The sequence below is a fragment of the Stegostoma tigrinum genome, chromosome 18 (genome assembly GCF_030684315.1).
Source record: "Stegostoma tigrinum isolate sSteTig4 chromosome 18, sSteTig4.hap1, whole genome shotgun sequence".
In the NCBI taxonomy this organism is placed as follows: Eukaryota; Metazoa; Chordata; class Chondrichthyes; order Orectolobiformes; family Stegostomatidae; genus Stegostoma; species Stegostoma tigrinum.
Window position 1 is genome coordinate 26,367,543 of NC_081371.1, and position 17,671 is coordinate 26,385,213.

Below are 17,671 nucleotides of genomic sequence, written 5' to 3' on the forward strand. Positions count from 1 at the left end.
CCTGGGCAGAAGCCATGCTATCTCATAAGGGTTGGCCAATCCTTGGCTTTAATAAGTTGATTGAACATAGAAGAAAATTCATTCATACACACTACCTGCTTTATTTCTGAATTCTGACCATTCTGTTACAAAGACAACATGACAAAAGTAAAGTCAAACAATGTTGCTTGCTTTTCATAATGGATGGACATGGGTGTAAAAGGAAGCAGGATTGGGAGATGTAAAGCAGCATTTAAATCTTATTCCTAATTGAGTCTTTATGAATTCTATACTTTGATTTATCAATGTAGCATTTAACCGTTCTAGTTTAGTCATGCTCGATAGTGGACTATCTTGAGTCACTTCTGCCAAACGTATTGAAATAAACAGCTTGCTGCGCTGGTAAAGGAAATTCATAAAAATAACCTTCTCTTTCTTCCCTTTACTTTATAGGGTATACTTTTAGCTACCCAAGTCCAGTGTCTAGAACGTCTACCCTTTGCTGTTCACGTTTGCTTTAAGATGCTTCTTAAATCCCCAACTATTCAATGAAGTTCGAGTCACTTCACTATTGAACTGGTCTAGGATTTCCCAACGAAGTAATGCACTAAATAAAGTGCAGGTTGGCCATTAATTAAAATTTTGCTTTCAAATTACACTCCATGTATTCTATGCAGAAATAAATTCTGCTCTTGTACAATTTGTGATACGAGTTACAAGGCGACACATACAAAAGAAAATAGCTTTAGGATTTTCCCCCAACGACGTGGGGGCCGAAGCTGTAACACATGTGCCACATTTCCCGATCAGTCCAAAAGTTCAAGTTATTATATTCAGTGCAATCTCCTCAAAACTTTCATTCTTCAAAAATGTTAGTGGACAATGTACATCCCAACTCATTTTTTTAAACAGCTAGCCCTAAAAAAAAGCGCATGAATGGAATGGTTTAAAACAAAGCCAAGAGAATTATTTTGATAAAGAATTTAATTTTCTAATGATTACGAAATTCAACTTGGGCCAAATTAGCATTGTTCAGCGTTCAGTTGACAATGATATTGCATGAAGTAATTACCAGATTATTTGGGTTTGCAAACCCCTTTGAATAATGTGACTTTCATACACCAAATGCTTTAAATAGTTATGTTCTTTTTACCTTCATCTCAGGATACATGTATTTATTAACAGTTGGCAACCAGTGAAGGGGCTGAAGGGACGTAGGAATTCCTTTGCTGCTCATCGCTGTGGGTAAAACACCTTTCTTGTCTTCATAAAAGGCTTCTAATTGTGCATAATGACCAGGAATTTCAAGTTGATGCCTGTAAAAATATACAATATATTCTGAGCTATTCGGGGATTTTGTAACTTTCAGATTTCACTTCAATATCTTTACATTGTGGAGGGTTTTTTAAAACATTGCCTACCATTACAAAAAAAAACTGACACCCAATTTATTTAGTACAGTTCTACCTCATCTGGGCACAGTGAGTTTGTTAGGTTTACAGAGGGGAGGTGGGGAGTGCAACATTCTTTTCTTGGATATAGCTTTTAGAAATTCTGCATACCGTATGTCTGGCAATAAGCAAACAATAATAACAAAATAAATCACAGCACAAGGCCTAAATCATTCAATGGTTACCTGAACCTTTTGCCTCTAGGTTGGAGTGAAGTAGATGCATAATGAATGTATTTTCTCTCAGCACAATTTGTAAAGGTCGAATTTGTTTTGTTTTGTTCTATTTGTTAATGGTCGAGTTCATCCAACCAAATTGTTCATTTAGTTAACTTGCACACCAAACCTTGAGATTCACTTTGGACAGTAAGCATTCAATACAACAAACAGGGCAGAACAGGCAGCCAATATGTCCCTTCTCTGTTATCTGCAGAACCAATAATATTGCAAGTACAAGATTACGGGAATGCCACATGCATATTTTAATTTTGCTGCTCTTTGAACCCAAAGATGTGCAGAAAGAAATAATTTTTTAAAAAAGACAAATTTAGAAATGCCTGGTGCACAGATCATTAAATTCCTAAGCCCCTAAAACATCTGGGGGCATTACAGTGCCAAAGAAAACAGATGAATTTCGGGTTCAGTAAGGACTAACAAACAGTACGAAAAATGCAGCATATCTGATTGCATAATCTGACAGCAGATCTTAATCTAGGTTGTATACTACTAAGGGAAGTTCCAGGCTTGAACGTTGCTCTACAAAGTTATGCAAAGGATAAGAAGGCAGGGAAAATTAAGATTGCAATTATTTTTTGTAAGCAGTGTGAGGAAAAGCTTAGTTAAGTCCAGGAGGAAGTGCAACGACTTCAAAACTGAATTTCAGCTATTATTGATTCATCAAAGTATAGCAAGTTGTTGGAAGGTACCCACATTTACAAAATTACATTCAAATGACCACAAAATCAAATTGATTGTTGATAAATTACACAGATGATACGTCAATATTAGAAAACGAAAGAAAAGCAGGTTGCAATTTTGGGTTTAAATACTTCATCAGATCTGAAAACTGGAGTTTCAGTTGAAAACTTGTTTCATTCAAACATGGAAGCAAATCAAAAAATGTAAAGGAATAATGTATAAATGAGAATGAATCAAGTTAAATAGATTTTTGTAATTCTTGTGGATGTATGAAACTGGATGAGATTATTTTAAAATCTTTTGATGTAATACAATGAATCAGTAAAAAGGCACAAGAAAAGATACAAAATATTTCAAAAACACAAGCAAATGACTCAACACCAACAGAAGTCAGTATTTTCAGGGCCATAAAGCAGTTAGGCACTAGACAGCCATCTAATAATTATCACTTTTTACACTTTGAAAGCTTACACTAGCTCAGAATTGATGCAAGAGGTTTTCTTAACAACACATCAATAACAAACAAGTCTATTCAATTCTGCATTACGCCAGGAAAAATTCAGTTAGCAGCACAGAATTCATGTGGGTTAGTAGTAACAGAGTACATTAGATGGAAGTTAGTGAAAGGATCTTTCAGTCTTCTTGGGGAGGAATACCCATTTAGTTTACAACTACTTGAATTGCAAACATTTTTCGATATGTGAATATTTACATCATTCTTGTGAAATGATTCATCACATACTAAGGGCTACTAACACAAGAGCCCTCACCTGACCTGATTCTCCAGGAAATGCATGTATCTGTACAGGAGGGTATACGATGGGGACAGAATTCCAACAGATTTCATTCGAGCGCCTCGTTCCAGCTCGCTCTCCACTGGCATGTTGGCAAAGCATGCCATACCAAAGTAGTTACCTTTTCGAAAGTAGCTGAAAACACAAAGGACAGCTTTCTGATCAGGAATAGATATTAAACCAAAATTAACTAATTGTTTACCTTGATTCAGTTTTACATAAAAGGTTAAAAAAACTAATCAGCAAATTACAGGTGAAACCTCGGAAGTCTCAGGACTTACCTAATACACTGTTAGCATTAATGTGCATAAGTCAAAGACAGACAGGCATCTATTACACATTTTGAAGCTAGAAACACAAGACAGAATGGACATGAAGCAAATTTCCTCAACTGGTTGAAACCCAAAGAACACACATAGATTGGTCATACTGAATAGCAGAAAAAGCTTGATGGCTAAATCATCCCATCCTATTCCTATCTATGTAAGATATGTTAGTATTAATAAACAGAAAAGAAAGGTTGACATTTTGGGTGTATATATTTCATCATACCTGAAAAGTTAAACATACAGGCTGTAAAAAAAAACAAAATACAGAAAAATAAGGTGCTTTTGTCAATCACCTTAATCATATCTGTCCACTTCAGCTTTCAGCAATGGGAACATCTGCTCTGTCCAGACTCATTGTTTCAAACATCTGTACCAAATCTCCTGTGCTCATCTAAAAGAGAAGAACCTCGGCTTCTCTTGTTTATCTTGTAAGTGACGTCTTTAATCCCACCCACTGTCCTAAATTTTTTCCCTGCAACCTCTTAACAGCTTTCAAATCTTTCCTAAGATGTAGTATCTAGAAACATACGCAGTGCTCCAACTGATGCTTAGTCAGGGTGTATACATTTCTTGCTTTCGTACTCTATGGCACTATTTATAAAACCCAGGATCTCTTATGCTTTAAGTGGTTTTGTCAACATGTTCTGAAACCCTCAATGATTCATGCAAAGATACCCAAAGGCCTCCGTTCCAGCACCCAGTGTTGCATCCTTTACTTTGTCTCATCATTCTTCTTAATAAAATGCATCACTTCACAATTCTCCAAATTAAAATGACATCTTCTAAATGTGCTCCAATTCTGGCAGACCTGTCCATCCCCTTGTGAAATCTAACAACATTCACCTCTGTCAACAATGCTTTCAAGTTGTCTCTCATCTGCAAACATACAAATTCTTCCTCATATACCCGAGTTTGAAATATTAATATTTAATATTGAAAAGCAAAAACTGGCTTCTGGGGAACCCCACAACATACCTTCTTAGGCTGGAAGACAGCAACTAAACAGTATTGTTTCCTGAACTTTAATTCCATGAACTTCAACTTTTTCTAACAAAAACCTATTAAATGACAGATTATTGTTGTACTTCATTTGCTAAGTATCAGGGCTCTCTCACCCCTTCTGCCCCCTCACTTTGAGGTGTGTAGACATGTGTTCTCTCATTCCCTCCCAACTTGCACAAGATCTTATCGTGTCATAGCTGCGCTTATTCTTAAATTTCTTTTAAAAAGGTGAAACATTTCCAATTCATCACATTCTTGCATGACCCCCATGTCAAAAAAGACAATTAGAAGCCCCTCGCCAATTTAATACCCTCAACAGCCATGGATGCACTGCAACCTCTACTTCTGACTTATTAATATTACTTTGAAAATTACATTTTTAAAAAATCCAATCTAATTGAAGTTATGACTATCATTGCCTTCCAACTTAATAAGAATGATTAGATTAGGTTTTCACAGCAGCTATTTTACTTTGGAAGTGAACACAATGTCAGACTTGAAGAAAGGCCTTGCCCTTTATGACCCACAGCAAACCTTGCCTGCGCAATGTAATCTGTGGACAGATCAGAGATCATGATCAATTAGAAAATCCTGGGTATGTTCTTTCAGTTACTGGTCATACTGTTTGTCCTCAAGAGTTTTCTTCATTTCCGAAAAAAGGGCAGATTAAGTATTTTACTATAATCGTGATTTGGGCTATAAACTGAAAAAGATTGAAGAGAGTGAACAGACAACTGAACAGAGGCAATGATAATGGTGCATATTGTCAAAGTTAACCTCAAATTTCAAAAGCAAAACTCATCTACAAAATCGGAAACTGTAATGTAAACTAGATAAAGTGCAGGTCTTAAATCACAGTTTATTTTAAAACAATGTTAGGCTATTTCTATATGGGAACTGTCTCTAATTCCACATGTAGAATGATCAAAAATAGGATAATAATATGATTGATAGATGCTTTGGTTCTGTCACACTAATACTGAGTGCAAATCGTGAATGATGCATCACAAACAGAGACCATTCAGCCAGCTGCACAGTTCAGTGCTTTATTGGATCCGTTCAAGTAGTCCTACTCCAAAGTTCTCTCTCTTTATGCCCTGTACTTATTTCCTTTCATTTCAAGTAGTTATTCAATTACTTTTTGATTGTTACAGCTGAATCTGCCTCAGCAACCATTTTGATAATGGGCAAAATGTAACCATGCGCTCTTCAAAAGAACATTCTCCTATTTCATACGTAGTTCATTTGCCAATGTTCTCTACCGGTTACTGACATTTCTGCTACTGGGATTAGTTTCTCCTTATTTATTTGTAAAACTGTTTTGTTTTACGTCCATCAAATCACCTCTTGACCTTCACCGCTTTCAGGTGAATCACCGCAGCTTTGTGCTCTTTCTACATTACCCAAAGCCTTTTAACCATGCTAACATTCGAGTAAATCCCCAAGGTCCTGACACTGCAGTAAAGTTAGCCTTGGCAAATCTAAAACTTTAGTAGCTGTTAAACTTCTTTAGTTCAAACTCGACACTACTTTAATCATTGCTCCATAATTTTTTTTGTCAAAAGTTTACTATTTATCAAGTCCAGCTCATTATTCATAACCGCTGCAGTGTTTCATATTGAGCCAATAGTCAAACTGAGGTCCAGTCAGTACAACTTTAGCTTAACCTCCTTGTCTTTATATCATGAGTAAAGCCAACAATCACAAATGCTTTTGAACTTCCTCTCAATGTACCCTGCCACATTCAAAGTATTTTTTCCTAATGCATCCTCCGATTCAAATTTAGGACTCATGAGCAATTCCATGCTTTCTTATTAAACAACTATTTTATTTGTAAACTTATCAAACAACACAGAAATAAAATATAATCGAGCAAACACTTTTGGCTCAATTCACAAAATACACATACTCTACCACTACTCGACATTAGGACTGCAACTGTGTATCTGACATTAACTTAATGGATGAATCTGCTTTTTTAGCGTGTCCCCTATTAGAAAGTTTTTTTCTTTCTGAAAAGCGCTTTGTTTATTTGATTAAATAAATAAACACGGTTGTTGCAAAAATATGAGTCAATTAGAAGTTGTGAAGAATCAGACTTGGGTGAAGGAGCCAACATTTTCTTTAAGTATCCTCCAGAGTAAAGCACCTTTTGCATCACCATATTTGTTGTGGCTCAGCTGACAATGCTTAAAACTTGGATAAATCAGTGTGGTTAGAAAAAAATGTTACAAAAGAAGTAGCACTCTCTTCTCTAGAAACTCTTCATTCCAGCCAAATTACCTTGACCTGATTGTTCCTCATAGATGCACAACATTATGTTCACCAGACTTCTGGCCTGGCTGCAAGTAATCCTGATTACTAGATTTAGTAAATTAATGCATGAGACTTAATAAACAATTTAACAGTAAGAAAACATTTATAAAACTGTGCTCATCACATAATCAAATTTAATGTTAGTTTTCTAAGAAAAAATGTAACAGCTATTAAGATTCAAGATCTGTTAAGGACAACTTAAAGGGATCAAAGAGACTGACGACATCGAGTGGGTCAAACATTACTGGATAAAATCACAGATGAACTTGGAGAAGCATACAAATATATTTTAACTTAATTCAGGGTCGATATATTCCCAAGAGACAAGAGGCCTCCATGCCAAGTTAAAGGATGAATGTTTAGAAATTAAGAGATAACAAAACTAGAAGGGTCTGGTAGAGATATAATCTACAAAAAAAAAATTAAAAAGGTGCAGAAAGGAATACACAAAAACTTAGACAGGTATTAATAAAGTAATGTTAGCATTAATAAATAACATTAGAAGAAAAGGGTCAGTCAAGTGCAGTGTTTGTCCTTAACATAATGGATGAATCTGCTTTTTTAACGCGTCCCCTATTAGAAAGTGACTAGTGATAATGGCTCTAAAAGAAAGATTTACTAGATGGTTCAAGGATTTAAAATTATTTAAAAACCAAAAGAATTGCAGATGCTGTAAATCAGGAACAAAAACAAAGTTGCTGGAAAAGCTCAGCAGGTCTGGCAGCATCTAAGAAGGAGAAAACAGAGTTAATGTTTCGGGTCCAGTGACCCTTCCTCAGAACACTGAGGAAGTTGTCAGGAAGGGTCACCAGATCTGAAATGTTAACTCTGTTTTCTCCTTCGCAGATGCTGCCAGACCTGAGCTCTTTTAGCAACTTTGTTAAAAACTATTTAGCTTGAGACAAAGATCACAGGCACAGTTGTTACTTTCACAGAGGTTTTCTCGTATAATGCACCAAATAATAGGTGGGAGATGGATTCTGAAATTTGTTGGCAGAATTTTAAGCCATTTATAAAAAAAGTGGAAATTAGGCTATATTAACATAATTTAGTCTTGGAAAAAAATAGTGCAAAGGCTAAAAAGGGGAGAGTAATTTGTTATTTGTAGAAGAACTTTCTTGATCAGTATCTCCAGTCCAATAAGGAAGGAAGCAGTGCTGACTATGATTCTAAGATATGAAATGGGACAAGTAGAATACCACAGAAATGATTCAGCTATATGACCACAACATAAGTCAGTTTACAGTAATTACAGAAAAGGACCTGTACACATGCTGCAGTGAAGATGAGGAATTATAGGGGAGCCAGCGTGGATTTATTAAATGGCAAATTGCATCCAATTTCATTCAATCCATTTTGTACTGAGAAAGTCAGTCAGGCAAGTGCAGCAGATGCAAGGGTATGCTTTTGTAGCATTTATTTTACATGACTAGTAAAATAAAGGTACATGGGCTCAAACATAACCACGCTACTTGGAAATTTAGATTTAGTTAAATTAATGAGGAACTAAAAAGCTACTATCAGTAACTGTGAAATTACCAGTTATCATAAAATCCCACTTGGTTCACCAATGTCACTTAAGGTAAGAAAATCTACCATTCTTACCTGCCTTGACTCACTTCACTCCAGACAAAGACATGCTGGTAATTTTTGTCTGCACTCTGAAATGGCTTAGCAAGTCACACATCTGTACTAAAAGAGGTGATTCACCAACACATTGTCAAAAGGTAATTAGTGATAGGCAACAAATGCTCACCTTTCCAGCAAGACCTATATTCTGTAAATGGATTAAAAAGTGTTTTATATTTGGACTTTAGGAGCAAAGTCCCAAACAGGAGGTTTATCATTCCCATGGACTCCAGCCTCTCAAGGATTAAGTGGCAGTACAGATTCCAAATTGGTTCTTTAACAGGAAACATGGGAACCTGAACGGTTGAAATATATTATTTCAGACTGTCAGAAGCAGTTTGCACTGTTCAGCTTTGGGTCCATTAGTCTACAATTTTATAATTAATTTGAACATGGATGTACAAATCAGCATTATAATGTCTGTAGATAAGAAAGTTGACAAAGGACGAGTTACTTTGAGATTAGTAAATAGACATTGAGGGATAGGCAAGCTGGTGAATTAGATACAGCCTCAGCATAAGTGCACTAGAGATTAAATAACACTAAGTCTTAACTATAAGTGGCAGAATGTTTACAAGTACAGTGAGCAGAGTTTAATAAACAGAAATCCACAAAAGATGGCATGTTAAATTGTTGAGATAGATAAAAAGTGAGTGGGTTATTTGCATTTATAAATAAAGCTATAGAATAAAAGAAAGAAGTGTAATGAAATTTTATAAGTCACTGGTTAGCCCTTAGCTAGAATTCTGCTTTCAATTCTAGGCACTACATCTCAATAAAGAATCAAGGCATTAGGCAGCGTACTGCTTACCAGGATGTTACTGAGGTTGAATACTTTGGTTTTCAGAACTCATTGGAAAAAAACAGAAACTCAAAAGGTGACATAATAGAGTTTTGATAGAGTAACTAGAAACTAGAACCATTTGCCAAAGAACAAATTATTCTTCATGTTGAAAGGGTCAATAACCAGAGGCCACAGAATTATAAGCCAATATTGAAAGAGGAAAAAGGGAAATAGTTTCAGTCAGGAATTTGGAATTCACGACCTAAAAAAAAATGGTGAAAGCCAATTCCAAAATTATTTTAAAGAGAGAACTGCCAGTTTAGAGTGAGGAACATTAGTTACAAATAAGTAGCAGTGTTGTTGGATGAAGTATGTCTCCACTTTCGAAGTGTCATCAGAGGCATGCTGTGTTGAATGGCTTCCCTGCTGCTTTAAGATTCTATCACTCGAAGGGAAGCATTTCAGCAGAATTGGGATAACAAGTGTTATTGAGCAAATATTTTCAAGTCAGCCATTCAGGTGTAAGAGTCTACATCACAATTTAGATTGTGGCTGATTTGTTTCTGAACTGGAGTTAGCCAAGTTGGTTCCATAACCCTTAATCCCCAACAATTCTGAATTGTCAGAGTTAGGTTTCTTTTTCAAGAGATTTTCATATCATTTGCTTGAAGAGATACTTTCCTATCAACAATGATGGTGCAGCTGTATCTTAAGACACACATGAATAACGACTTCTCGTGCAAAGCATTCCAGCAATCTTAAATCAAAAGCGAATCACTAGGAAAAAAGACCAGCATTAAATACAATTTTAACATCCAGCAAGTAAACTGTGTATAATCTATTATAATAGAATTAAGAGGTAAAGGCTTCATTTATCATTTAGTGGGACAACATGCTGGAAGAAACCGCTTTGAATAACAGCTTAACGTTGCAGCCTCGCATTTTTGTGGGACACAAAAATGTTTAACCTTATATTGCTCCACAACCAATGATAAACCAGTTCTCTACTCATTCACGTGAACCGAGCAAGGACAATATTTAGTCTCAAACAAAAACAGAAGTTGCTGGAAAAAAACTCAGCAGATCTAGCAGCATCTGTGGAGGAATCAGTTTCATTTCGGGTCCAGTGACTCTTCCTCAGAATTCAATGTTTGGTCTCCATCACATTGGTGGCATCTGGAGATATTTACAAGTCAAATCAGGAAAGAAAGTAGATTTTCTTCCCTCAAGAGTGACATTCGTGAACATATAGTTTATTCCAATAATTCAGCAGTTTATGGTCACTTTTAAAATATAAACACAACTGAAATTCTGCCTTAAATTGCCACGGTGAAATTTAAGTTTTTTTTTGTTAGCCCTACAACTAAATATTAACCATATTTAACAAATCAGTAACTGATCCAATTGCTATGGTGCAAAAATGCTCTGTTCGGTGGCAAACCAAGCTAATAGCAGATACCGTCAATCATAGTAGTTTGCTTTTACAGAAATCAGAACTTAATCTGCCAGGAAATTTCAGCATTTCAAACTTAGACAATGTATGTCCGTTACGCACACAATTAAACCTTATTTAAATTAATTGACAAATTAGAATCCATCCTATGTTCTTTGAGGTTTGTTTCAGAAGAGTTTTGAAAAAGCCATCTTGAAAATGACTTACACAAAATCAGAGTTTATTCTGTGAGATCCACTGGCCATGGATTTAAATTCCACACCTTCTAAGTCCACTTCATGTGGCAGACACCATTCAACAATGTTACCTGTGGAGAAAGATGCCAATTATCACACACTACACATTTCATTCACTTCCACAACACTTCATGAAGCACAGGTTCGAACTACCAATAGTTGTCTCTCTCAACTTTGAGAAGATGACTTTTCTAACTGAAATCCTAAATTTACATGCCAGGACAGTTGATTGTCAGTTTGTTATTGGATTACTATGCTAATTTGTGTGAGGAACTTCGGAAACAGTCTGAAACAAAAATAGAAATTGCTGGAGAAACTTGGCAGATCTGGCAGGACCTGTGAAGAGATAACAGAATTAATGTTTTGAGTCGAGGGAGCAATCCAGTCCTGAAGAAGGAGGCAGCCAGACTTACTGAGTTTCTCCAACAATTTTTGCTTTGGTTCAAATCTCCAGCATGAGTCCTTGCTTTTAACTCCAAATCTCGCTGTTGGGGCTTTATCATAACTCCTCACTATACCTTTTTGCTCACTTCGAAGTCTATAGCACATACAAAAGAATTAAATCTGTGGGTGACATGGTGCCTTTAACATCAGAATTCAGGCAATAGTGCAGCTTAGTATTGGGTAACATTTGCACCTTGTTTTGATGGGCTCAGCTTTAAAGGGCGGATGACAACAGACCAGCCAGGAGAGCACTTAAACAGTCAGTGCGGCCGTAAGGAAAGCCTGATTCACGGTTTGAACACTGAAGCAGGAGCGGAAACAGATAACATTACAAAATGGGCAAAGATGTCATCTTGCCAACGATTAGCAGAAGCACGGTTTAAGATTGCAAATTGTATTGTTCAATCTGAAACAATAGCACAGATGGATTCCCAGTTGCCAATGGATAGCCAAGAATGGGAAAGACGACAGACAAGTCAAGAAGGACAAGAGGGATAAAGTCAAAGATGATGTTATTTTTGAGCCTGGTTAAGTGATTTCGGTGCTGTGGCAGGAGTGTGAACCAAAATGGAGCAAGTTCCCAAGGCTATCCCAGCTAAAAATAGTTCAAACAATTTCCTTTACTCTAAAGACTCCATTAACATGCACAAATCTGTTAATTAAGTTTGAAAAAGCTAATGGTTGGTGATTAGACTCAAGTGAAATCATACCTTTAAATGTAAATAGTATTCGCATAAGATTACAAGGCCTATTTCCTTACTTTTTTACAACAGTAACAAATAGATTCAGTCTGTGACTTAAGAATTAATAAATCTCTTTACGACTGTTTTGAGAATGTGAAAACTGCATTAAAACATGCTGCATAACTGGTGAATTGTTTTAAAATTGATGTCAAGTGATTTGTACGCAAATGATGCTGTGCGCAAATTGCAAGAACCTAGTAAGCAGTAAAAAAAGGAATAACTGTTACAACTTATTCTTCAAGGAGTGCAATAAATATGTCACCTGCAAGATATTGCTACCACTAATGCATTCAGCACTGTACTGACAGTGAAGTCACAACAGGTGGCCTTGAATGGATTGGCCCTGAACTTCTAAGTCAGAGGTAAAAGTACTGCCAAATCAGCAAAGGTAACATTTAAAGAAAAGTGTGTTTAACTTAATATCTTCATTAACAGCAATTGTATGAGTCTTCATGTTTTCAGAGGAACTAACTGCTGTATGAGTGTACCAAAGCTGATAAGTTCTGGTACTACTATTAAGAGTGCTATATTCTAGTAATTGTCATTGTCTGTAGGTAGGAAGAAAATTGAGTAGAACAAGGTTAAGAGCCCTAGTGATGTCTAGACATTATTGCATAGTATACCTAAAACTAAATTAGCCTTCCCCCATAAACAAAATCTGATGCCATCTATGCTTGCACACTTAGCCATAGGCCCAATATCAACCAGGGAAACATCAGCTCTGTTCAAAGACATCTGTGTAAATGTTTTCTTCCCTTCTCATGTATTTCCATAATCCCCTGAGCTCAAACTACTGAATTATAAGTATCATTTCTACTTCAGAGATATTGACTGCCAAGACAAAATGGCCTTTTCAATGACAATACCTTACACCATAAATCTACAAGGTCACTACAATATGAAGGGCCAGAAAACTACAGTATGGTACCATTGAAACATCTGTGGTGAGAAGATGTTTATCAGCCACTTTAAATGGGTGGAATTCTAAAAATACTGAGAAATCAATGTAGTTGGCTTATTTTTGGATCCTAAATCTAAGATGCCCAATCTCAACCCCACTGTTATGCACTATTCACATATTCCATAATTCCTTCAGCATCTAAAAATCTGTTGAACTGCATTTTGAAAGTAATCAATATCCAAGAATTCACTGCTGTTTGAGGAAGGGGGCTCCACAGATTCAAAATCATTTAGGTGAAGAAATTTATCTTAAATGGTTGTCATGCTTGGTCTGAGGTAGCGACTCAGAGTTATAGATTTGCCAACCAGAAAGAACATCTTCCCAGATCAATCGTATTAAAGCCTTTTTATTTTTCATTCAATGGAATACAGGCCAGTCTACTTTAATCTGGGAGGACAATTCCCTCATCCCAGGAATCAGTCTGGTGAACCCTTTTGTTTGTAAGTGTCCAGAGGCAGGGTTTAGGATTATGAGGATAACTACAAGCGCCAGATAATAAAAAACAGAAATGGCTCGAGAAACTCAGCGGGTCCGGCAGCATTTGGGAAGGAAAGCAGGGTTAACACTTCAACAAGGGTCACGATTATGGAATATGGGAATAGTATATAAGAATGGAGTTGAGGTACAAGTTCAGCTATATATGCTTGAAAGAATACAAAAGGGTCAAATGGTCTACTCCAGCTCCCATTTCTCGTGTACGTTATGAGAAAACAAAATCACAAACTATAAGCACTAAGATACATTAAGGTTGCACGCATACATTTTGGACAAAGTGATCAAAGACTGCATCCACAATGTTAATTGTTTGTTTTCTCTACAGATGGAGCCCAAGTGTTTCAGATACTATACCTGAAAGCATTGTTTAGAAAAAGTTGATTACAACATTGTCCTAGAGCTATTTCTCTAATTAGTTTTGTGACTGTCTTGCTCAGGATTGTTAAGGAGACTGGAATTTGAATTTCTATAATACTTTTAACGTAAAGTGGCACAGAAACATGTGTCTTTGTATACAGCTATTAGAAATAACCAACGTAAGTGAAAGTTACAATTGGAAATGTTTAGGAAGGGCTTCCAAAAGATGTTTTAAATCGCTGAAGATATGGAGGAGGAAGAGGTAGGGAAGTGAAATGCACTGGAGGCACAAAACAGAGAACCAGAAGTTACAGGATGTGATACAAGACTGAAGCAGGTTGCCAAGAAAGGGTACGGAGAGGCTGGAAAGATCCTAATTTGCAAGTCACTCAATATCTTAAGCTCTGCATACAAGAAACTTCAGCTATTCCTGTACTTTGCAAGAAGACTTACGTCAACCTCCAGATCTGATCAGCCAAATATCTGACCTCCACATATGTTGAAGTACTTTAGAATATGTTGAGTGTTGGCAGCCATGTTTGTCAAATGCCTTTCTTGAAGCCAGGTCCACAATCAGGTAAAATGCTTACAAAAATCAGCTTTACAGATTGATAGGGACTTCACCAGCTTCAAAATCTCCCCTTCCCCCACCGCATCCCAAAACCAGCCCAGTACGTCCCCTCCCCCCACTGCACCACACAACCAGCCCAGCTCTTCCCTTCCACCCACTGCATCCCAAAACCAGTCCAACCTGTCTCTGCCTCCCTAACCTGTTCTTCCTCTCACCCATCTCTTCCTCCCACCCCAAGCCGCACCTCCATCTCCTACCTACTAACCTCATCTCACCTCTTTGACCTGTCCGTCTTCCCTGGACTGACCTATCCCCTCCCTACCTCCCCACCTTCGGTCCGCCTCCCCCTCTCTCCCTATTTATTCCAGAACCCTCACCGATGAAGGGTCTCGGCCCGAAACGTCAGTTTTTGTGCTCCTGAGATGCTGCTGGGCCTGCTGTGTTCATCCAGCCTCACACTTTATTATCTTTGCAGATTGATAACTGTGTCTAGATGGTCAAAAGACACACTCCCTGCCAGGTTCTGTTTTCACGACTCTTAAAAAGCTAAGATATTCTGAATAATGAAATGTGAGGCTGGATGAACACAGCAGGCCCAGCAGGATCTCAGGAGCACAAAAGCTGATGTTTCGGGCCTAGACCCTTCATCAGAGAGGGGGATGGGGTGGGGGTTCTGGAATAAATAGGGAGAGAGGGGGAGGCGGACTGAAGATGGAGAGAAAAGAAGATAGGTCGAGAGGAGAGTATAGGTGGGGAGGTGGGGAGGTAGGGAGGGGATAGGTCAGTCCAGGGAAGACGGACAGGTCAAGGAGCTGGGATGAGGTTAGTAGGTAGGAGATGGAGGTGCGGCTTGGGGTGGGAGGAAGGGATGGGTGAGAGGAAGAACAGGTTAGGGAGGCAGAGACAGGTTGGACTGGTTTTGGGATGCAGTGGGTGGAGGGGAAGAGCTGGGCTGGTTGTGTGGTGCAGTGGGGGGAGGGGACGAACTGGGCTGGTTTTGGGATGCGGTGGGGGAAGGGGAGATTTTGAAGGTGGTGAAGTCCACATTGATACCATTGGGCTGCGGGGTTCCCAAGCAGAATATGAGTTGCTGTTCCTGCAACCTTCGGGTGGCATCATTATGGCACTGCAGGAGGCCCATGATGGACATATCATCTAAAGAATGGGAGGGGGAGTGGAAATGGTTTGCGACTGGGAGGTGCAGTTGTTTATTGCGAACCGAGCGGAGGTTTTCTGCAAAGTGGTCCCCAAGCCTCCGCTTGGTTTCCCCAATGTAGAGGTAGCCACACCGGGTACAGTGGATGCAGTATACCACATTGGCAGATGTGCAGGTGAACCTCTGTTAACGTGGAAAGTCATCTTGAGGCCTGGGATAGGAGTGAGGGAGGAGGTGTGGGGGCAAGTGTAGCATTTCCTGCGGTTGCAGGGGAAGGTGCCGGGTGTGGTGGGGTTGGAGGGCAGTGTGGAGCGAACAAGGGAGTCACGGAGAGAGTGGTCTCTCTGGAAAGCAGACAGGGGTGGGGATGGAAAAATGTCTTGGGTGGTGGGGTCGGATTGTAGATGGTGGAAGTGTCAGAGGATGATGCGTTGTATCCGGAGGTTGGTGGGGTGGTGTGAGAGAACGAGGGGGATCCTCTTTGGGCGGTGGTGGCGGGGGCTGGGTGTGAGGCATGTGTTGCGCAAAATGCGGGAGACGCGGTCAAGGGCGTTCTCGACCACTGTGGGGGGAAAGTTGCGGTTCTTGAAGAACTTGGACATCTGGGATGTGCGGGAGTGGAATGCCTCATTGTGGGAGCAGATGTGGCGGAGGCGGAGGAATTGGGAATAGGGGATGGAATATTCTGAAGCTCGTTTTGAAGTGTGGCTACATGGTCAAAACACGGGGGGAGGGTGGATGGAAGAGAACATCCTATGTCTTATGTTCAAGATACATAGTCCTTAGCAATTTAAAAACAACTAATTCTGCAATCATTTAACAAAATCTACAGCTTCTTTCTAACCAAAAGGATGACAACAATGCTACTTCCCAACTCAGCAACCATAAACTCGAGACTTTCCCTTATTCAAGTAGTTGTAAATATTACTGTCCCACCCAAGTGGCTTACATTGGTCATTTATATTTAAACAATGCTTCGGTTAAAGCAAAAAGGAAGGACCATGTCTCTTTTGTGGTATAATGCACCTGTTATTGCGACCAAGTTGGAACAATCACAGAGTCGTCAGAATCTACACTTTACCACTGTCTAGCCATACTGCGATACCTTTTTGTACCTTGATGAGGTGCTGGTGTTGGACTGAGGTGGACAAGGTCAGAAATCACTCGACACCAGGTTATAGTCCAGTAGGTTTATTTGAAAACACAAACTATTGGAGCACAACCCGTTCATAAACCTTTTTGTACCGTGAAAAGTATTAACAACTCAAAGATTGTAGGTACTGCAGATGCTGAAGAATCTGAGATAACAAAGTGTAGAACTGGATGAACACAGCAGGTCAGGCAGCTGAGGTGCAGGAAAGCTGATGTTTCGGGTCTGGATCCTTCTTCGGAGGAAAAAAAAATGAAGAAGGGTCCAGAACCGAAACGTCAGCTTTCCTGCTCCTCTGATGCTGCCTGGCCTGTTGTGATCATCCAGCTCTACACCTTGTGGTCAGCAACTCAGACCTTTTTTTGTGACAAACAATATCACTTAATAGAACCAAAGTAAAGAATAAACTCCTCAACCCTTGAGTATCACATTACGATCGCCGCCACCTCCTCCTCTTGGTCCCACGGATACCCCGCCATCTTCCCCTACATCCTGCAGCCATTTTAAGTGCGGACACAGGATGAGAACTGCAGCTGTTGGGAAACCACTCTCACCTGCTCTAGTGTCGAAAGTTACCACAAACACGGCCACCACTTGCTCCTCCTCTTCCTGCTGCTGAGCTCCTGGAGCCGTGGCCGCATCTCTCTCCGGGTCCGACACCGGGTTCCAGCTGTCGGCAGCTCCGCGCGCTGAGGCCGCTGATCCGGCTCCGTTCCCAGGAGCTGGGTTGGAGCCATCCCAAGGGGAGAATGTGACAGCGGGACCTTCCTCGTACTCGAGCAGCGGGGCGCGGTCTGCCATCCCAGCGGCAGAACTCAAGCTCCGCTCAAAGAACCACTCAAGCTCACTCCGAAGTGTCGACTCGCCACAGGTGCCAGAGAAACCGGAAACTACTGCTGGGAAC

At 39.2% G+C, this 17,671-nt stretch overlaps 1 protein-coding gene across 1 annotated transcript in view; it reads right to left on the minus strand.

Annotated features, from left to right (window-relative positions):
• The window catches only part of dennd11 (DENN domain containing 11), a 31,117-nt gene extending 13,446 nt beyond the window's left edge, over positions 1–17,671 (minus strand). The window contains exons 1-4 of the mRNA XM_048548651.2: positions 17,322–17,671; positions 10,862–10,961; positions 3,118–3,276; positions 1,133–1,295 (exon numbers count right to left, since the gene is read on the minus strand). Coding sequence (XP_048404608.1) covers positions 1,133–1,295; positions 3,118–3,276; positions 10,862–10,961; positions 17,322–17,568 — 669 coding nt within the window. The 5' untranslated portion in view covers positions 17,569–17,671. The remainder of the gene's footprint in view (positions 1–1,132; positions 1,296–3,117; positions 3,277–10,861; positions 10,962–17,321) is intronic.